A 23,008-nucleotide genomic window follows, 5' to 3' on the forward strand; every position below is an offset into this window, starting at 1 on the left:
TAGTCCCATATTACTACAGTGCAATGTCTAAAAATAGCTATTTTGTATACTTTGATTTTTTAGTTGCTTATGGAAGAAAGGACAATTCAGAGATCAACTAATATATATGAATCTACACTTTGATACAGAAATTTTTTTCAAAAATTGTTTTTATAATGAGAAAAAATCATTACTTTCACTTGTCTTATAAATTCTGCATTTCCTCAATGTACATTCTGATGTTTTCAGGAGATAATAGGTAATCTGTACATTTCCCCTCCTAGTTCTTAGAAGATAAGATTCTGAGTTAATAAAAAAGCAAAGTAATAAAAGATTCTTATTTGCTATACTTGATTGTATTCAGAGCTGTTAAGTTTATTCTAGTGAAATTGACTTTATTTCTTTTGATTTAATATCAAAACTAGCTATCCTTAATTTTCTGTCCTTAAAAGGCTTCAATGCCCTCCCCACCCCCCACTCTCTCTCTCTCTCTGTATCTTTAGAATCAAAGGGTACTATATCTGCTGGAGAGGTACACAGATTGCTAGGATATAAAATTCCAAACTATCTTTAATTCCACTAAATATGAGGTCAAAATTATTACGACTGATAGAATAAAACATATTGTGAAATGTGAAGGCAGAGATTTGGTAGGAAAGGAGTTTCAATTAGCAGAGATCTCGTTAAGTTCAATAAAAGGAAAGAGGAAAGGACTGAGAAATTGAGCATGGGCTTGGCTCAGTTCAAGATTTAAATATATTGCCTCTTTTGATTACCAAAACAACTTGGTTAGGTGCATGTTATTATTCATATTTTATAGATGAAGAAACTCAGAGTTTAAGTTTCCCAAGGACAGAATGTAGTCAGTAGGAAATGCCACATACTTTTCACTTCTGAATGTTACATAACTGGACAATATGTGGGGAGAGTGTCTCATTATAACACAACCTTTAGCAGAAGCTATTGGGGATGGTTGGTGACAAGAACTACAGTTCATAAAACAACCAGATATCATTTGATTTGGTATAACTTGTGTATCATCCTCCCCATCCTGCTTTACTCTTAGCAGTTGACTTTATTTCCTAAGAAACTAAAAGCAATTAGAAGAGAATTTCTATAAGCCATCAACATCAAATCAACCAATCAACCTATCTATATTTGAACTTAAATATTCTGCCTTTTTTCCAATAGCATGGAAAGTATGGAATCTGTCCATGCTCTAGCTGAAGGCTAAGCTCGCTACTGTGTACCACAGCCCATGTTTTCATACACTCAAGAATATTGCTTCTGAAGATATTCACGCTTTCCTTCCTCATCACATTTGCCCTTCATACTAGTTTAAAATTTTTCAACAATTCAGAACTTTTATCTCATAACTAACAGCAGTTTAATAAGACTCAATAATTGTTCACAATTTTGTTTGGTTCATATCTGCTTAAAGAAACTGAGAGGGTACAGGACTATGTTTTTGCTAAAATCTCTTCTAGTGCTATAATTCGAGGTAATTCTAATAATTGTTAATACTTATAGAGTTCTGTTTCTAGACTAGACACTGTGCTAAACACTTACATGCATTATCCTATTTAATTCTCACAACAATCCTAAAAGAGAGGTACTGTTATAATCTTTATCGTATAGATAAGGAAAGTAGAACTTAGAACAGTTAAGTAATTTGTCTGAGGTTACATAGTAAATAGCACAGTAAAATTCAAACCTGACTTCACAATTCATGTTATTAAATTGTTACACCAATTTTGTAACCTCAATTGCATGCACACTACTGCAGATGAAAAGTTACTATGTCTTTATAATATTTATATATTTAGTATCAATAAATAGATACAAAAAAAATTATTATAAAACCCACAATAATTTTTATCTCAATATGCAACAGAATTCACATTACACATCTTTTCTTTAAAAAGATTTATTTATTTGAGACAGAGAGGATAGTGCAAGTGAGGGGAGGGGCAGAGGGAGAGGGAGGAAAGAGAATATCAAGCAGGCCTCACACCCAGTGCAGAGCCTGAAGTGGGGCTAGATCTTGATCTCGCAACCCTGAGATCATGACCTGAGCCGAAATCAAGAGTTGGATATTTAACTGACTGAGACATCCAGAGGCCCCTATTACACATCTTTAAAGAGGAAAAGTTTTAGCATACAGACACCTTGGAAAAAGATCTAATTTAGTCCTATGATTTTACAGCTAAGGGCAAAAAATATAGTTATCATTTTCTGTCCAGGTTTTTAATAAAAAATAGTAATGTCAAATGAAATGAAACATTGTCATTTTATAGAGAAATCAAGTTATTGAATAATAAGTTTCTATTACATCTCAGATGTATATATCTTTACACATAGAGAATGGATATTAATCAATCTTGGAGTAAAATATGGAAGAAAAACTGCTTCAAGTTTGTACTTAGTAAAGCAGAAATATGAATAACCCTGTATTAAGATAAGAAGCATTTATAATTCGCATTTTCTTCCAATGAAATAATAAAGCCAGTGTGCCACCAGCTTGGCATTTACTTAAATGCTTATAAAAAGTGTTTAGGGACTGATTTTTAAAGTTGGCTGAATATTGGAATTGCCTCAAGAGTTTGAAAAATACTGATGCCTACTGATATAGGGTAGGGCCTGAGCATGTATTGTTTTAAAACTTTTGGTGATTCTAATATGCAACAGTTTGAAAAACACTAGCTTAGAGAACTGTTAACATAACTAAGGAGGTCAGTCTTCAGCTGAAGGCCATCCCATGACTTGATTTCAGGGGATATATTGTTATTTTAAGTATCTGATAGGTGTATCTCCCTTGACTACAAAATAAATAAAGGAAGAGATTTTCTATTTTATTCATCATTGTCTCTTCATATCTGGAATAATAAAAGGCACATAGTAGTTGCTAAATAAATATTTTGAATGAACACATGATTGCCATATACTTCTTTTACACCACTATCTTCTAGTAGATACATGAACATAAGAATGCAAAAGATATTTATTGAAAAATTGAATGATTGAAGCAGTTGAGATAAATGTTTAAAGCAAACTGAAGACTTACATGTGCATATTTAAAAAACACATACATATATAAATAGATTAAAAGTAGAAAAAGAATATACAAAAGAGTGCAACATTTAGCATAGAGAATTCACTGAGTTTTTCAATATTCTTCACATTCTTATACTTAGAAACAAGGGTACCCCTAAACAAGTAGTACTTTAGCTAATATTCATAAGCACATGTACAGATAGAGTTAATTTCTTTTAAAAACCGAATTACAGCTTAATCTTGATAAACATGTCAGTTTTCAAAATTCAAGTAAGTAAAATTTTAGCACACACCATAATAGCTTTTACAGGTGTTGTATTAAAAAAAAAAAAAAAAAGATCGTTACTGGTTAAAGTATCTGGTACCACTTTTGTTATTTGCTCTCAGTTGAAACCTATTAGTTTCTTAGCAGTCTTACACTGATAAAAAATTACTTTGGTACCTCTTTACATACGTGTTTTATTTAGAAAAACCTTATTAATAAATAGACTTCTTTTTTAGAAGCTAGATTCTTAGATATGGCTTCATTTACCAAAGTTCCACAAGTATTACATTGTAATTTTTAATTCAGTTAGTATCTTAGACTACGAAACTTTGATTTTTTTAAAATTAGCATTGGTTGTTTGATTGTAGGTTTGTCACCAAAAAGTACTGCTTCGCTCTCCGTGGTTGGGAATCTTTTCTGATATATCAAGGGATATTCCTTCTGAAACTTAAAAATGAGGTGAGAAATTAGAGGGTATTTTACATTTATTATCCTAGCTGAAGCCAGTGTTCAACATTTTATAAGAATTCAGGGCCTTTCTCAAACATGTATTTCAGAAGTGAGTATACTTTCAATTTATCCTTGCCTTTTCCTTTGCTTTCTCATATATGAAAGGTATAATGTAAGATTTCTTAGATCCAAGTTAGCATTAATATTCTAGGATTCTCTTCTGATGTATTCTCCTCCTAAATTCCAGATCTTCTTCCTTTCCATTTGTAACACCTATGAAGGTCATAATGATCAAATATTTCATATTTGAGTATCTCAGACCTGGAATTAAACTTGCCAGAATCATGTTGCTACTGAATTTTGATGGAGATAAAAATTCTAAATGGTAATAATGAGTCACTAAAAGTTATGTATTATAATCAAAATATTTTAATTGTTTTCCCAGGCTAATCTAAACTATAATTATAAGAAGTAAAGGAAGAGTATCTTTTATTATTATTATTATTATTTAAATTTCAGGATAAAGAGTAAAGCCAGGCATGTAGGCTATATAAATAGCCTATATATATAGTATCTAAAATCCAAAATATTAAAATGAGAAATTAGATTCTAAATGTTATTAAATAACAATCAGCAACAGCATATTGAAAAATATTACATGATTGAGAACTTGTTCATTCTCTTACCTGTTTTAGTTTTTTCCTTTTCTCCTTTAGAGGCAAACTCTTGTTTTTAATAATATTCTCTAAAAGTTCTGCAATTGCAGCTTGTGAGGTAGACACTTTTTGTTCATCAAACTCCCGAGCACTAATCTGCTTGCAGTATGAATACGTTGGCAAAGGAACAATCAGTCCATCTCTAGGATTTTTAATCTGTTGTGAACGAAATGATATAGTACAAGTCATTAATTCTGTTCATGTTCCTATTTGATAAGGGTTCTTTCGATGGGATTTAGTATTAATTTCCCATCAAACATTCAATACTTTCAGAAAACTGTATTATGCAGTACAGTAGTGATAAATCCCAGAATCTAAATCCCAGACCCACAATCTACTCGCTTTGTAGCCTTCAGCAAGTTATTGTACTACTCTTGGTCTGTTTCCTCATCTGTAAAATGGGGATTACATGAGATAATGTATATAAAGTGCTCAGCACAGAATAAGTATTAAAGTCATCCATCATCATATTGCCATTAACCATGTATTTTATTCTTTTAACTACAAAACAATAAAAAATCAAAGTGATGTTTTAATTCATTTTAAAACATTAATGTTCTGACATAGTATTCATCTACTGTTTTTGAGGTGTAGAAGCATGAGCAGATACTATATCATCTGCTAACAGAAGGAAATTGTAAGGATAATTATGATAAGCCAGGGCAATATTAGAATGATATATATGGGAAGAAACATATATGTGAAATATATGCGCTGGGTAGCCAAAGATTGAAAATAAGACATCTTGTTTTTGGTTACTCAGTATTCCTGCTCTCCTTCTTGTAATAGTCGCTTCCCATTCCAGCTCCACTATCCTCACCCCACCCCCCTTAAAGATTTTATTTATGTATTTATTTGAGAAAGAGAGAGTGAGAAGCAGAGGGAATGGGACAAGCAGATTCTGCACTAAGTGTGGAGCCTGATGTGGGGCTCGATCTCACGACCCTGAGATCATGACCTGAGTTGAAATCAAGAGGCAGATACTTAACTGACTGAGCCATCCAGGTGCCCCTGTCCTCACTTTTTTTGAAGAGCAGATTCTCTTCTAATCTATGTAGAGCCAGAGTATGGCCCTGTCTCTAATGCACTCACCCTCAACCACCTAAAGGATGTGTATTTAGCCTAGACTGAGCCAGAGTCCATGTGAAGAACTTTTAAATTGGTAGGTAAAGGGGTAGTTCTTTTTTCCTTTGGATTAAAAATGCAAGTCTGTGCCTTAAGAGCTTTAATCAGCCATGTGCCCCCCATCATGTGAAGGAGCCATTTGTTAAATATAGGACCAAAATGGAAATAAGAGATGGAAACAGTTTTATTGCTATTTGAGTCCCCAGATTCTGTCTATATTCCTGACTTTTAGAGGTTATTCCTGTGTGCTAATAAAGTCTTCCTTTTTAATTAGGCTAGTTTGAGATGAATTTGCCACTTGGAACTGACTAATGCAGAGAATTTTAAGATTTACAATACATACATAGCCCTTTTTTAAGTAGTCAAGATGTTTATCCACTGCAGTCTGTAAGTAAGAGGGTACTTGAAGAATTTCCTGGTGATGATCCATTAAGAAAGAAACTAATCTTGCAGCAAGAAGCTCATCAAGATCCACTTCTTCAGCACAGCATAGCACACACCGAGAAAAAGTGTTTATCATCTAGAAACATATTAAAAGATGTGAATTTAAAACCCTAAGGTTTTATATAAATAAGAGTATCAATAATTTCTGGGTATCATGCTGAAGTACTGAGATAAAGTGATAAGCAGACTTCAGCTTAAAAATGAGGACAATTAATTACATTAGAAAGGTAAGAATATGTTATTCTTTTTAAAGTACTTGTTAAAAGTATTTCTTTAATGTAATTCCAAAGGATTATAAAGGGCTTAGCTTTTTCTTTAATTTTGTCACAATTTTATTGGTAAGTACCATGGGTTCCATTAGTATCATATAGATATGTCACTTAAAGAATGTCGAAGAACAATGACTTATTATATTAAATTAACCCCATAAAACACAAATTAGGAGAATACATAACATGTAAACATTAGTGGTTATGAGGTTGGTACCATTTAGCTTTTGGAATTCTGGAAAATAGCTTTTAACCCTTATTCCATCAGTCTTTAAAGACAATTCATACATACATTTTTCAATTCCATCATAAGGAGTTGTCAAATCCTGGGTTAAATTTTGTGTTTCAAAACTCATTTACTTGCATTCATATCCATATTACCCACTAAGTGTAAGACACACAAACACACACCTCATTCTAAAATAATTAGTTATCAGAATTCTAAGTATTTAGCACATGATAGATGAGGAACATATTTATTGAATTGAAATATTTTTGGTTTTATTCCTACATGTCAGACATGTTTTCCTCTCTCCTTCCAAGACAGTCCTCAGCTTTTTATTCTTCTCTCCTAGCTTTGTAGCTCATTTATTTTCAAAGCTCCAACTACTACCTCTCTCCAAATAATCTGTCTTCTGCCCTAATCTTTACCAGGCTCATGTTTCTAATAGTCTGTCAGATAAATTTCACTTGGATGTCCTATAAACTCAAACTCAAAAAGTATAAAACTGAAATTATTTCCTTTCGATTCATGTCTTTCAAAGTATATTCCTCTACAAACTTCTCTATGCCTTTTAATGGTGTCACAATTATTCAAGAATAATTCTTCCTCTTTAGATTGGGTCTATCATTGCTAAAGAACTGTCTTTAATGAGTGGAAGAATAGAGCTCAGTTCCAGATTCCTTGCTATAAGAAAATCATCTGAAGCTGCACTGAGGAAATGGCAGCTCTTGAAAAGAGAGAGCGAGAGAGAGAGAGAGAGATCAGATACTATTTTAAGAGTTCATTTCCAATCAATATCTGTATAAAATGCTTCCATCCTCATCCACTACTGCTTCACAGTAGTTTGTTCCGATTTCTTGCCCACAATGATATGCTATCCTAATTCACGTATTTCATCAAATACAACTTTCCCACTACCACAATATTTCTATTAATTCTCTCCTTTACAAAGTTATAGTGCCCTTATGCTTTTAACTGTGCCTATATCTCCTCTTTCTTCCCCACCAAACAGAATTGGCTCAAGGTAATGGAATATGGTCTGATAATCCGGGTCAATCACTATGATCTGTTAGGAGTGAAGAAGCAAAGTGCTCAGACAAGATAAAGATCAGGATATGAAAATTTAGCATACTAGGCACAAAGGATTAATGTAGCAACATTCTGCTACTAGGAAAGATACTTTTAAGAGCTTTTCTATCCCAAGAATCTAGGTTTTGAGATGACAATATCACTCAAGTAAGTACTTTTGGATGATTTGCTTTTCTTTTTTTAATTTATGAACCAAGGCTTATTCTTTCCTTCAGAAATCAACTTACCAGTGATCTTGTACCCATTGCATCATGAAGTTGGGGCATATCAACATTTTGACTCATTCGGGAAATCATGCGCATTAAAAGTTGAAGCTTTCTACGATTTGGTGGGGGCAGTAACAAGCAACATAACTGTAGTGCATCGATGGCAACCCTCTCTAAATGAGGTTGTAGCAAACCTAGGAGGCAAAATTACACCCCACCACCGAAAAAAGTCATCAATGACATTAGTTGCTTTCAAACTATGAGCATACACAATTACATAAAGAATACTGTTATATAAATACTAAAATACATTTTAACTGTCCCTAGAAATTTCCACATTCCTCAAAAGCATGGTAGATTCTCATTACTTTCTTCATAATCTATATGAGTATTAATATCCTTTATGTACTACAGATAAATAAAGTGACTCAGAGTAAGTTAAAATGAGGTAAAAGAAATAAGGGTTTTAGTTAAGTAGAATAAATCTTGGTTATGCCATGACAAAGTCTTTTACAATAAAAACCTTTCCTTTTGGAGGAAAAATATAAAGCAGTTTCAGAGAAGAAAAGACAGGTAAACAAAACACAGTTAGTAAACACTAAAAGTTAATATTACAGGCATCAAAAGCATCAGCCTTACTTTGTGTGCCAGTCAACACAGAAGAAGCTGGAGATAAAGAATTTTCTGAAAGTTCTATTGTACTTTTGCAGAGTCTCTTATTGATTGTGGTACTAGACTCTCCGAGTTCACTTTCCATAGCTGTTTGCACACTTGTGCTGCCTTGTCCAAGATTTGGTTTCATGGTAATTTCAGCCACTGGCATATTGATATAACTATTCCTTCTTGTACTACTTCTTAAAAGTAAACTCTGAGATCTACAAAGCTGTTTTGACTTGCATTTCCCATTACATAACTCCTCTTGGTCTTGAACAGTCAAAGTAGAGGTTCTCTTAAAACCAACACAGAGTGGCTTTTGATTACTTTCCTCTGAATGAAGATTCATTAGGGATTCCTGTTCGGTCTTAGACTCTAAAAACTGCTTATTATTTTGTTCTTCTATATTTAGAACAGATTGATGGAAGACATTGAAGACCTCTTTACTTGAACTCCCTGGTAAGTCTATAATTCCTTCTAAAGAATGGCACCTTGGTTTGATGTTAGAGGATAGAACATGCATACTACTTAAGCCTATTAAATTATGACAACTTCCTCCCATTATGTCATTAGCACTGGCTCTTCTATTTTTAAAATTAACTAGCTCCATTTTCTTAGCACATTTTTCTTGAAATCCTTGATCACTTATCTGCAGTCTCTTAGTAGTATCTGATTCTTCTTTGTTTTTGTCTTTATGAAGCAGACTGAGAAGAAGACACTCAGTTGATTTGAAGGAATTCAAATTGTTTAAGCGAAGGATTTTTGAAGACTGTGGATCATCTTGGATTTTATGTATCCCACTGGATCTATCTGAAACTGTGACGTAGCCACAAACAACTACCAGGAAATGAAACAAAAATTAAGATGCAACTGTGTGACAGTGGGCAAAAATAAAACAAAAACAATAGTAAAGTTAAAAAAAAAAAAGCATCACTATAGTATATATTGTTAGTACAGTACAAATAGCAGTTGCTTAATTTAGAAGCCACTTAAATAGGACACATGCAACATTCAGTTACAAAGTGCAAGACTAGAGGCTTTCCAACTTGTGATATAAATAACTTTAAAATTTACTTCAATAGTCTAATTAAATTATAATTGAGTCAAATACATTAAAAAAATAACTGGTTTCAGTCTACGAGTATTAGAAAGCTCTTAATTATAAGACAACTATAGTATAATAAAACTTATATATTTGGTCTTTGTCTCTACCTGATATAGTGTTCCTAAGATGCTTGGAATTTCCAGAGTGACAGGAGTCTTTTGTTTTTCATAATGTACCTGTTTGAGTACATCTGAGTTTATGCTAATGAGGAGACTTAGGGCTGGACTTGCTTAGAAGTTTGGAATTTTCAGCCTACCTCAGAACTCCCTGGAGGAGAGGAGGATGTGGGTTGAAGATTGAGTGCAATCACCAATGACCAATGATTTAATCAATCATGCTTATATAATTAAATCTCAATTAAAACTCTGAAGTAACAAGGCTAAGGGAGCTTATGGATTGGTGAACATATGGACATGGTTGGGAAGATGGCATCCCTGGAGAGGGTATGAAAGCTCTCTCCACAGCCCTTACTTTCATATCTTGCCCTGTATACTTATACTTCCATATGGCTGTTCCTGACTTGTATCCTTTATAAAAACTGGTACTGTGAGTTCTGTGAGTTATATCAATTATTAAGCCCAAGCAAGGAAGGTTGTGGGAACCCCCAGACTGGTAGTTAGTTGGGCAGAAGTGTGAGTAAGGCTGAGGACCTCATTAACAGGTGGTACCTGAATGGAGGGCAGTCTTGTGGAGCTGAGCTCTTAATCTATGGAGTTTGCATTAACTCTGGATGGTTAGTATCAGGACTGAAGGATTTTGTCCCTAACTTGTGGGGTCTAATCTAACTTTGGGTAGTCAGTGTCAGAAATGAATTGTAGGACATTCAACAATGAATCATGGAACACTTCATCTAAAACTAATGATGTAATATATGGGGATTAACATAAGAATAAAAATAAAAAAAAAATGAATTGTAGGACATTCAATTGATGTGGAGAACTGGTGTTGGAATAACATTATTTGAATTATTGGAAAACAACATAACAGGAACCAGAGTATTCCCAAATTTTAAAATAATTCATAGCTTGCCACCTTCATATTTACCTACACTTTTAGATCTTTTAAATTATGGGAGACTTGAAAAGGTTAATAAGATAAATTTAAATAGTAAGTAGAAGTCCATACATACCCAAAATGCTTACAAATAATTCATAATATTCAAAGGTAAGCAGAGGTTCAGGGAGATCTAGAAAATAATCTGCTATTGTTCTGAATACATCTCGTTCAAATCCAACATAAGTTGGATTACTCATATCATTATTTCTTGGCCCTACGAAACAGGAGGCAAAAAAAAAAATTGGCAAAATGTATTTTATTTTAAATAAAAATTTTAAATATGCCTGTAAAAAGTATAAAACCTGTATTTCATGAAGGAGCTAAGTTTAACAAATTCTGTCACAATTCAAAAATTTAAAGAGTTGTGCACATCTCATTCTTTCTCATTATGTTTTCATTAGAAATATGCAAGCAACTACTAGCATTTTGTTTTAATATTTATATACCTGAAAATTGTATATAAGGCAAAATTTGAAATATATTTTAAAGTATTAAGGTTATTTAATGAGATTTTATTACAATTCATTTTATAAAACAAAGAATATTTAGATAATGCAAATAATCCTTCTAAATTATCTTTTGTAAATTTACATTTTCATGAACAAATTTTACTTAACACAAAGCATGCCCTTAATGAATTTAAATAATGTCTTTATATTTCCATTTCATTAGCTTAATGTTCTTGAAAGAATCATTCCTGCTCATTATTGTTTTACTCAGAAATAAAAAAGTGAAGCTCAGAGTAACTTGCCTAAGATGAAAGAGACATTGGTGGTAAAACTAGAATTAGAACTTAGAGCAGTGTTAAGTGAGACCTAGACCCAGGACCTTGATGTCTAACAATATTTAAAGTATGCTCCATGGACTACATAATCAGAATCATCCAATGTGCCTATTAAAAATATAAGTTCCTCTGTACAGACCAGAATTTATGGAGGCGAAGCTAAGAATTACTGACTTAAAAATGTTTGCTTCTGGCTCACTAATTTAGTAGTTTCCAAACGCTGATCTGGGAATCTTCACTATAAGAATCTTCTCTGTGGAATCAACTGAATGAAACCACCTAATGAATCAACCGAATCAGAATCTTTGGCTAGTTTCCTTAGTTACTGTAATATGCACTCAGGTTTGAGAGTCTATCTATCTATCTTTCTTTTTTTTTTTTAAAGATTTTATTTATTTATTTGACAGAGAGAGAGAGACAGTAAGAGAGGGAACACAAGCCCGGGCAGAAGGAGAAGCAGACTCTCCGCTGAGCATGGAGCCCAATGTGGGGCTCGATCCCTGGACCCTGGGACCATGATCTGAGCCGAAGGCAGACGCTTAACAACTGAGCCACCCAGGCGCCCCACTATTCTTTTTCTTTTCTTTTTTCTTCCTTCCTTCCTTTCTTTCCTTTCCCTCCCTTTCCCTTTCCTTCCCTTTCTTTCTTCTTTCCTTCCTTTCTTTCCTTCCTTCCTCCCTTTCTCTCTCCTTCCTTTCTTTCTCTCTTTCTCTTTCTTTTTCTCTTTCTTTCTCTCTCTCTCTTCCTTACTCTTTTTTTGTTTCTCTCTTTTTCTCTTTCTCTTTCTCTCTCTCTTTCTCTTTCTCTCTTTCTTTTTTTTTTTTTTTTTAAGATTTTATTATTTGACAGAGAAAGAGCACAAGCAGGAGGAGCAGCAGGCAGAGGGAGAAGCGCTCCCTGCTGGACAGGGAGCCTGATGCAGGGCTCCATCTGGGAATCCTGGGGTTACGACCTGAGCCCAAGGCAGAAGGCAGATGCTTAGCCACCCACATGCCCCACTGTTCTTTCAAGTTAAAATCTTACTCTTCCCAAACCCAAATAATCTCTCTTACTTCTCTGTCTCCAAGCTTTTGTATTGTCATAACAAATGTGAGCTCATGCACTAAAAAAGGATTAAAGGAAACAAATCACACACATTTAATAGCTTAAAGGCTAATATGGATTTACGTAGAGCAAAATAAACATCTTCTTAAGGAGGATAAGAAATATTCTCAATATGTAGAATAAAAAATTTTGATAATCATTACAAAATTTTCTAAGACAGAAAATACACCTACTAGAATTAAAATACAGAATTTATAGTTAGAGAATCTAGGTTTGAATGCATAGCTCTTTATATTATCAGTAGACTTTCAAAAGCCTTATTTTCTCTTCTAGAAAAAAACTGGGGATAATATATTAATCACTGATTCCTGTATGTCACAGGATTACTATAGGGGATTAAATAATAACTACAAGTCTAAATACTACCTCTGGCTAGATATATTGTTAAACTGGAATCTAGTAAATTATATATTTGGTACCATTTAGGTATAACATAGACTGGTAAGAAAGGGAAGAGAAAAAAATCCTTCAACATGGGATGTCAGAGAAATCCTGAAAGTCTAAGTATCGGAGTTGCTAACCATGAACCAAGGTATGAGAGAGAAGGGCAGTTAGGTGAGGGAAGGTAGAAAGAGAAACTGAAAAATTGAGCTTATGATTAAGACCTTTACCTCAATTTGATAAATAAAATCTATCACTTACATTATTTACTTTATTGCTATTTATTCTGTTATTTTGTCATATTGACACCCAGTGGACAACAGGGAATATATACCTATCTTGAACATCATTAATAAAATACTCATTTCATAAGAACTATAAAAATCCTTTTATAACAAAACTATCAAAATATAATTTAACTTTTGATGATTTATTATTTATTTTTAAGATTTTATTTATTTGACAGAGAGAGAGAGAGCACAAGCAGAGGGAGAAACAGGCTCCCCACTGAGCAGGGAGCCCGATGTGGGGCTCGATCCCAGGACCCTGGGATCATGACCAGAGCTGAAGGCAGACACTTAGCAGACTGAGCCACCCAGGCACCCCACTTTTGATGATTTAGAAGCATATATTTCTGCATATTTTTAAAATTGACTTTTAAAGCAATTAGGGCTTTATACTTGAACTAGGGTCTCAAATTATAAAAATCAGTTATTACTGATCATTATGGAAAAAGCTTGATGAACAAGATGCTATAAAAATGGTTTGCTGATTAGTGACAGATTTTTTTTCCCCATAAATATAAAAGTCCCATTAATATATCTGATGGAGTACAAGCATGTCATGAAGCACCTCAGTGTTGAAGCCTTGTATAATGGCAAGGGGACTAAAGTAGATTTTATGCGACTTTATTTCTGATTGAATCTTTCCAGCTTGTAAGAGCTATGTTACTTACAGGTTGCTATTTGAATTCTAGAGGCCTCACTAAGACAACTGATGTAGGTTATACCTAAAAATTCTGTAAGATCCACTAGCCTATGATTTTATGATTTATGAAAACTGAACCATAAATGATGAGATTGAATTATAAAATCATCATCTGCATAGAAAAAGTTAAGGACTATTCCGCATGCAAGGAAATGTAATCAGTTCTACTAGATTGTCATTTAAACATCAAGAGAAACTGGCATACTTTATCAGGACCTCTAAGAATTATTTTAAAAATCTCCTTAGTTCTTGTTAAATGCTATGAATATGAAACATATATATACATACATATTTTGCTTGTTTAACTTACAATTTGCTAGACACTTCATGGCAGATAATACCCAATGAGGAAGGTCATCTATACAAAAAAATATTTACAGTTTAGAAAATCACACAACTTTTATGATAGTATATTAAAATTTTACACTTACTATATATATAATTATATGCACACACATATATGCATGTGTACATATATATATGCATGTATGTATATACATGTATATTATCAGGATTAAAAATTATTATATGTTTAACAAGACATAAAGCCAAAATAATATTTTAAAAGACAAGGTTAAAACTTACAGAGATCTTGAGTTTGATTCTTTCCATGATACATAAACAATTAGTTATCCCAAAATTGAGGATAAATTATTTTGGTGGGGGTTCAAAAATAAATTAATGTTCATCCTTGTCCACTACTACCATGTTTTCTTTATCCTCATTTCCGTTCTAATTATAGCTATGCTATTAGAATATTACTGATTTGAGTGAGATCTATGATTGAAATGAGCTATATTTGAATATTAGGGTTCTTTCACAGTGAGGCTTCCTTAAAATCTTTCATTTGCCACTAACTGAAATATGCTGCATAAAATCTAGTAGTTTTTTGACACCCATCAAAAACCATACATACACTTGATTTGAAAAGTTTATGGTTATAAAGAACAGAAAGCTTGAATAAGATAATATACTATTAAGTATGTGATTTTAGGTAATGAAAGGTGGGACTGGACCAAAGCCATATGCATATGCAACATGACTCTTAAGTTTTTGCTTTTTGTTCCTACAGTTTAAACCTTAAAGTTCTTGCCAACAGAAAGAAACTCAACTAATGCATGCCAGTTAATTCTCCAGGCAGCAATTGATTATAAAAAATGAGTCAACACTTTGAGATTTATTGATACATTTCTTGAAATGTTAAGTTTTGTAATGCATCTGGCTTGAATTATATCCCTAATTTTTCCATCTTAGATCTATAATCAATATATTATATAAATATATATAATACAAAGCCAGTAATCTTCAAAATATCAGCTTTGAGAGTTTGGGCTTATTTTATTGTGTGTTACCTCAGTTTTGCGTATATGTCTAAACCTGTGTAAATTTATATGTAACTACTCACGTAAGCTCCAGGAAGTCATGGGCCATTTCCCTCTTGTTCATTACTAAATCTTTAGCATAATGCCTGGTACATTGTAGGCCCTCAGTAAAATGTAGTTATATGCATAAATACCACTTAGGGGCTAAAATAATAGTATGAATAATATTAACTTAAAATGATTACTAAAGCACCTATGATAAAATAATAATTTCCCCTTGATGCTCTCTCAGTTAAAATATTCTACTTTCTATATTTTTAGTCTCTCTGCACCCCCACTATAGCTGTAACCTATGTTAGCAAGTTTAAAAGATTCCAACTTCTTTTACTGATACCAACCTGATTTGTCTTGTAGTATAACTATTCCATGTTTACTTGTATTGGTCATGTTGTACATTACGTATTGAGGAACCACTTGCTTTGGATTTATGAGTTCTTCTAGGGATGGCACACCTAAAATGGTTTGCAGGCTAAACAGAAGAAAGAACACAAACTTCTTTTTCTCTATAAAATAAGTGGAATAGGATATAAATATGAAAGAGTATTAATGGCAAACAACGCCATCAGAATATTTCTTTTCTTAAACCAAACTTATAAGATTTATACTTAGTATCCACTTTCAAATGTATTTATCTTAGTAACCTTGAAAGGATTCCAATATAAGACTCCAAACTATAGGTATAACTTTGATTCAAAGAAAAATAAATCATACTGAAAACATTCTATTTCTACTGTACTAGAACTATAACAAGAGAATTTATTAAGAAACGCATATAAGTTAAATTGTAAGATTTTTTGCATTTGTATTATCTCGGTAAAAATGTCAAATTAACATTCTAAACACCTCTGGAACTTGGTTAGAGCTTAGTTTTAGCTTACTAGATTAGAATAACATATCTCCAAACTTCTTCAACATCTTCCTGGCTTATTTCTCTATTATCAACTGAGTTTTCTTGATCTTCATTGATCATTTCATGGTTCATTTTCTCTGTATTTTCCTGGAAAAAAATTACTTTGGTTTAATATATTATGCTCAAATTAAGGAAATACTGAACTGGCACAATTCCTAATACTTTGCAATTTTATTGGTAAACAGTCTAGTGATGCTATAAGGTAAGTATCACTTAAAGAAATAATGTTAACATACGGTAAAAGAGCTTTTTGCTTTTGTAGCTGCCCCTACCACTCTCAAATCAATTTAAAACAAAACAGGCTTAAATTATACAAATACTATTCCAAGTATGTCTCACTACCATTTTAATTATTGTTCCTATGGGTTCTATGTTCTACTGTAAGACAATTTACACACATATTTTTGGAACACAATGTAGGTTAAGAGACTTCAGTATTGGCTTCAAATATTAAAGACTTACATACTTTTAATGATTTTATAATTAAGTACATGGTAATTACATTTAAACTAGTAATTAGTAAAAGGGATGTTTTACCTGAGAGAAATGTAATCCAAGTTTTTTAGGAGTTCTACGAGATAAATTTCGTAATTTAAAAATGCTATCTTTATCTTTGGAAAAGTTTTCTATGCTGTTTTTTCTCAGTTCTGGATGCCTTCGTGGAAGACTTTTAAGCGGAGAATTTGCAGGAAATCTGGTTTAAGAATAATATGCAATTAAGTAATGTAAGATCAGAAACAAATTTTTAATGCCTGTTTATCTAAAATAAAAATCACAAAAGAACTGAATTTATTTATATTGCCAAGGACTGAAGATTCTATATAAATAGATTTTCCCATTAAACCTTTAAAAAATATTTTAATAGTTTCCTACTTTCCTTAGTATACTGTACATATTTTAACTTTATTATCTGGATAATTCAGAGTTATTATTGGGATCAATTCTGTTGAAGAAGAAAATGGTTCCATTTTCTAAATTTCTTTGACAAGCGATCTAATTTATATATATTTTCTGACCTTTGTCCATTGTGCTTGTTCTAATTTCCAGACCTTGGTCTCTGTTACTCCTTTTGATTATAAGGTTTTTTCCCCCCTCCAGTGAAATAAAAAATATTTCAAAGATACAAAAAAGTACAGAAATATAGACAACATCCATGTATGTAATCATCAACTAATGCAATTGTTAACATTTTACTAAAGACTTCATTATTATTTTTTTGTTAAATCAAAGAAATTCTTTGCTTATTCTATTTCTTTCTCTCTTTCTGAGGGAAGCCATTAACTTGCAGTTAGTATATTTCCTTCTTGTTCATGATTTTATACTTTTAATAAATATTCATAAACACTATATACGGTTTGGTGTTTTTATATTCTACGGTATCTTACACATTAAATATATGCATAAGTTTTTTGTGACCTCAGAAGTTCTATTATATTCCACAGTCCTAAAAATACATTTTTATATTCCTTCATAAGTGTTTTATTTTCATATTTAGGTATTTAATCCATGTATAACTTATACCAAGTTCCCATATACAGTTGACCCTGAGGATGGGTTTGAACACCTATACACAATTTTTTTATAAATGCAATACAGTATTATAAAAGTGTTCTCTTCCTTCTGATTTTCTTAACTTTTTTTCTCTAGCTTACTTTATTATAAGAATACAGTTTAGGGGTGCCTGGGTGGCTCAGTCGTTAAGCGTCTGCCTTTGGCTCAGGTCATGATCCCAGAGTCCTGGGATCGAGCCCCGCATCGGGTTCCCTGCTCCGTGGGAAGCCTGCTTCTCCCTCTCCCACTCCCCCTGCTTGTGTTCTCTCTCTCACTGTCTCTCTCTCTCTGTCAAATAAATAAATAAAATCTTAAAAAAAAAAAAAAGAATACAGTTTATAATACATGTAACATACAAAACATGTATTAATTGGTTATGTATGTTGTTGATAAAGCTTCTGGTCAACAGTAGGCTATTAGTAAAGTTTTTGGGGTCAAAAGTTGTATGTGGATTTTCGACCATGCAAGGAGTCAGTGCCCCTAACCCCTGCATTATTCAAGAATCAACTGTATGTATGGGTTTGCTTTTTCAGTAGTTAATTGTTTTAATTTACTTTAAGCCTAGATATCATATAGGGCAATTCTCCCTTCCTTGTTCACTTCAAAATTGTCTTGAACTTTTATATTACTAAATGAACTTTAGAATCTGCTTGTCACATTTTATAAAAAATTATATGGGATTTTGAATGAAAATGACCTGAATTTATATATCAATTTTGTGAAAAGTGACTTTATGATATTAAGTCTTTTGATTCATCAACAGGATATCCTTCTCCACTTATTACCTTCAATACAATTTTATAATTTTCTCCAGTAAGGTTTTACACATTTCTGGTAAAGTTTATTTTTAAGTACTTTATAATTTTGTTACCATTATAAAAGACTAGAGGCAGAGAGACTAGTTGAAGAATTACACAGAATTCCGGGTAAGAGAGAAAAATGGTCTAACAAAAAGAACTATCAGGGTGGAGAGAGAAGTGAACAGATAGAGAACTACTGAAGCAGTATAACAGACATGGTTTGTTAATTAAATCATATTTAAAGGGGAGAAGAAAGGAAAAGAATTAAAGCATCTAAAGGAGAAAACAGTGCCATTCATCTAGGTATAGATATAAGAAGACAAAATTTAGGTTAAGACATGATACTGATTTTTCTTTATGTTATATCTGAAATGCCTAATGGGCAAAAAATGGGTCTAAAGCTCAGGAGGTATATTTGGGTTGGAAGTTTGAAAGTTAAAAGGAAAGTAGATGAAGACATGGCAATAGATTGCCCAGGGAGAGAGGTGAAGTAAAGATAAGTCTAGGACCTTAAGAACCAGTAACAGCTAAAGGATGAATAACAGCAAAGGAGCTCACAAAGGTGACTAAGCTGTAGTTAGGAGAGGAAGGATTGGTAGGTGTTCTACAAAATGAACTATTCATATGCTTGTTATTGCAATTGACTTGTACAACATAAATCATCTTTGATACAGAGGCAAGAATTAACTTATAAGACATTTCATTTGAAAAGTACTAATTTTGTAGAGAAAAAAAGCATAGGTATTAGAATCCAAAGACCTAGTTTAATGATATATGAAACAGAACCCTGTGTGCATGAGAGAAAAAGCAATTGTGCTGGCCTGAGGGAGTCAGAAAGGCTCCAGAGAAAGCTGAAATACAACTGACAGGAGAACAAATGTATTTACTAATCTGACAAATGTCCATAGCGTTTCAAGGTAGAAGAACATATTTCAGACATATGTAACAAGATTAAATGAAGCATGGTCTCAGCTTCCTCATCTGTAAAAAGGAGCTAATACCTATCCTGCTTAACTAATCCAGGGATTAAATAAAACATATAAATCATAAAGCAGGGCTTCTGATACATGGTAAATCCTTAATAAATATTCTTTTTAACTTATGGTATATTTCTTCTGTTATTTATTATATAAAGTTTGCTATTATTTATTTTATCACATTTATTCTTAGATTATATAAGATTATATGTTAGTTGAGGGCAAGGACCTGTGAGGATTTGTCTTATAATTCCTCAATCTATGAAACTAAAGGTTAATAATGATCTGTTCTTGAAATGTTACAGCTTTCAGAATATGAAAAAGTGATAATATCTCACTCTATTTTATTATATATACTACTTAACATTTTAAAAGTTTTTTTTAATTAATTAATTTTTGATGTAGTGTTCCATGATTCATTGTTTGTGTATAACACCCAGTGCTCCATTCAGTACGTGCCCTCTTTAATACCCATCACCAGGCTAACCCATCTCCCCAACCCCCCTCCCCTCTAGAACCCTCAGTTTCTCAGAGTCGATAGTCTCTCATGGTTCGTCTCTATTTTAAAAGTTTTAATTGTACAGCAATTAACTTTAACTTCTAAGTGCTTTTAATTGTACTAAGAGTAGTAAGTTTTATAAAGAAAACATTTCTTCTGAAGAAGCTGCAATTTTAGTAAAAGTATTATAGAAGTGGAGTTAAACTTTATTGTTAAGTAATTCAGTTTTGCAGTTATTTATCTGTTCAGTACCTGAATAGCTGACTGTTGTCATCAAGGTTTTCTGATCCCCATCTGCCCTTGATATCTTCAATTACATGATTCTTAAGAAATTTTCTCAGCAGTTGGAGAGTCTGTTGCCTTGTAACTTCAGGACCAAAATTGTTATTATTTCTTAATAGGTCATAAAGCCAATCCACTGCTTCTTCTGCTGTAAAACAACTGCCATATTTTTTAAAGTGTTGCCTGTGTTTTCTTAGAGGCATTCCCGCTCGAAAAGATGTGGTAATTTCATTCCACTGCAGAAAGAAAATATTTTTTAAAATATTAAACAACAAAAATTAAATATCTTACCGATTTGAAACAAATTAGACAATGAAAATTATTTTATTCACATCTGATTACATTATAAACTTTCATGACAAAATCATTCATCTTATTTACTACAGAAAATTTTATATCTTATACTGATTTCTCTTTATTCTAGCATTGTAATAATATTTCTTTGTAATAGTTTTTGACTAAAAGCACTTCATGGTCTGGTTGGCTTATTTAGGAAACCTACAAATAATGAAGAACTGCAGTGAATCTGCCTTAGTCTTCAATAGAGAAAACATTCCTTTTTTTTTTTTTAACCTCAACCAGTATTAGTAAAATGTTAGTAGCATTTGTGTCAGACACCGCTTTACATTCATTACTTCACTTTCATTCTCACAATTCTATGACTAGGTACTATTACTATTCCATTTTCATATAAGAAATATGAAGCACAGAGAGATTTAATAATTGGACCATGGTCACAAGCTAAGTGATGAATCCAGGCATTCAGACCCAGGTTTGATTGACTCTAGAACCTGCATTCATAACTACTACGCTGGCCAAACAAAATTCATGGCAGGCAGTAGTTTTACTGGTAAAATATCTTTAATGTTGAAATACCTTACGTACTTACTATAGTATTTCTTACGTGAAGATTCCAACAGCAAACATAGAACAGAAGGGTAAATTAACTAAGCTTTAAGTCCATTGCATATTGAATAACAGTGATGTACCTACGTTTTAAAAAATACACATATTTTCCAAATTGTCCTCAAATAACCCAAACTTTCAGGTTTGTGGCAGCTATAACACTGGAGCACCAAGGTGGTGATGGTGGTGGTGTAAAATACACACATCACTCTTTAATTGAAAAATTCTATATTAGAGGCCAAGAAATCTGATTTGTAACCCCAACGATGCCACTGCTAGCTATGTTATCACTTATATAATCAATGCAGCCCCGACACCCACAACCAAAATTTAAGAGCTGAAAACACAATAACTATTCTTTTCTTCCCAGCACACCTCCACATTTCATACATTTATTTATTCAAGAAACATATTGAGCTGTAACTTATCCATAGGGTAACAGACTTTCACATACAGTATCCTCTTGGGATATCCTTTAAGGTGGGTGTATGCATTATTAGCCTGACTTTACCAATGTGGAAACTGGGGCTCAGGGAAGTTAAGTCACTCTCCTAATTCCACGTACCCAGCGGCACTGTACTCTACTGGATTGAGAATCTAAATGCACAAATCCAGTGACTACCAACAGTGGTTCCCGTTGGGTATCTTAACTATTCTGGGTTTAGTTTTGAAACGGGCAGCTGTTACCTAGCGCTATTTCAATCGGTAGATCCTGCATTAAATTCTCCAGGCCCAGCAAAACAAAGCTGTCACATTCGGGCTGCCCCCACTCTGACACTACAGAGTAACGGAACTCTTTCTAAATTCTTCTTGAATCCTGATGGGGGTAGAAAATCAGACGTGGGGAGCGGCTAAAATCGGAATATTCTATGACTTTCCAGGGCACGGCGACAACTGCAGGCACAGGAGTCGCTTAAAAAGGCTGGAGTATGATGCGCAGTCCCGGGGACGCGACCCTTTGGACATACGGCTCACAGACACAGCCCAGACCCACAAAGAAGGGGGAGAGGCGTGTCCCGCAAGGGTTTCCCAATGCCTGGTAATTGCCTCCACTCTCCTTTTCAGCGAATCAAGGCAAGGGGCTCTGGGACCCATCTGTCCGCCCAAGACGAAACTACGAACGTTCTCACGTAAAGGTGGTGGCGGCCATCGCGGCGGCCGGCCCGTCTAGTCGTTCCGCGCTGTCTTACCAGTTTGGTGGCCCGATAAGGCCCGGGAGGCACACTCCGACTCTCCATTCCGCCCGGCGGGCCCGGAGGTCTGTCAGCGGCCCTCGCAGTGCATGGCGGCGTTAGGCGACCCCAGGGCTCGGTGGCCCCGACGGCGGCGAGGATAGGCACAACCGTCGGCCGCGCCGCCAATTTGAATAGCGCAGAGGGCTGCGCTGATTGGCCGCGCCTCCGAGTCACGTGGCGCGCCGCCAGGACCCGGCCGCAGTTGGTTTGCGCCGTGTTGCCTCTTAGGGCTGGGGCGCGAGCGGCGGATGGCTGGCACCGTCTAGTCAGCGCGGGGGCCGGGCCCGTGGGACGGGCTCTGAGCCTCACCCGGCTGTCCTGGAGCTGCTTCTCCTCCCTCTTGCGGTCACAGGCGAGGCGGAGTCGTGTTTCCACACTCAGAACCGGTGAGGCAGTTTAGCCACAGACTGGATGGTTTGGAGTCCAGATTTTGGCTTAAGGGAATTTGAAATTTGAAAAGAAAAAGAAAAACAAACCCCAAGCCTTTTTTGCCTGGCCCTACAGGATCTCCAGCAGTGGTTGGCATGTAAAACAAAGCATCTCAGGGGCGTAGCTTTCACCTGACAAACCCCTTG

The 23,008-nt window shown here is 34.0% G+C and overlaps 1 protein-coding gene and 1 long non-coding RNA gene across 4 annotated transcripts in view; one reads left to right on the forward strand and one right to left on the reverse strand.

The window, feature by feature from the left end:
• Positions 1-9,354, forward strand: part of LOC145721290 (uncharacterized) — a 15,356-nt gene extending 6,002 nt beyond the window's left edge. The window contains exons 2-3 of the long non-coding RNA XR_014144913.1: positions 8,887-8,933; positions 9,175-9,354. This is a non-coding gene — a long non-coding RNA (uncharacterized LOC145721290). The remainder of the gene's footprint in view (positions 1-8,886; positions 8,934-9,174) is intronic.
• DEPDC1 (DEP domain containing 1) lies at positions 1,891-22,690 on the reverse strand. 3 transcript variants are annotated; one of them, XM_031041399.2, is made up of 12 exons: positions 22,389-22,690; positions 20,263-20,528; positions 16,721-16,877; positions 16,152-16,270; positions 15,612-15,742; positions 14,202-14,249; positions 10,709-10,849; positions 8,460-9,311; positions 7,842-8,014; positions 5,933-6,109; positions 4,435-4,620; positions 1,891-3,745 (listed from the first exon to the last, which is right to left on the reverse strand). In XM_031041399.2, exons 1-12 carry the CDS (start codon positions 22,434-22,436, stop codon positions 3,605-3,607), a joined length of 2,439 nt encoding a protein of 812 aa, XP_030897259.2. In that variant the 5' UTR covers positions 22,437-22,690; the 3' UTR covers positions 1,891-3,604. The 3 variants fall into 3 exon arrangements, with proteins under 3 accessions (XP_030897259.2, XP_081674743.1, XP_081674744.1); XM_081818617.1 differs by lacking the exon at positions 14,202-14,249; XM_081818618.1 differs by lacking the exon at positions 8,460-9,311 and having other exon boundaries at positions 22,389-22,582.
• Between the last annotated feature and the right edge of the window lie 318 nt (positions 22,691-23,008).

Source organism: Leptonychotes weddellii, chromosome 4 (genome assembly GCF_054177405.1).
Source record: "Leptonychotes weddellii isolate Sample4059 chromosome 4, ASM5417740v2, whole genome shotgun sequence".
Lineage (NCBI taxonomy): Eukaryota > Metazoa > Chordata > Mammalia > Carnivora > Phocidae > Leptonychotes > Leptonychotes weddellii.

Coding starts and splice junctions, on each gene's coding strand:
- DEPDC1 (XM_031041399.2), bottom strand. CDS start 22,436: ATGGAGAGTCGGAGTGTGCCTCCCGGGCCTTATCGGGCCACCAAACTG. Junction 16,271..16,720: donor TTGGATTACATTTCTCTCAG/GTAAAACATCCC, acceptor ATTTTTTTCCAG/GAAAATACAGAGAAAATGAA. Junction 8,015..8,459: donor TGTGTTGACTGGCACACAAA/GTAAGGCTGATG, acceptor TTTGCCTCCTAG/GTTTGCTACAACCTCATTTA.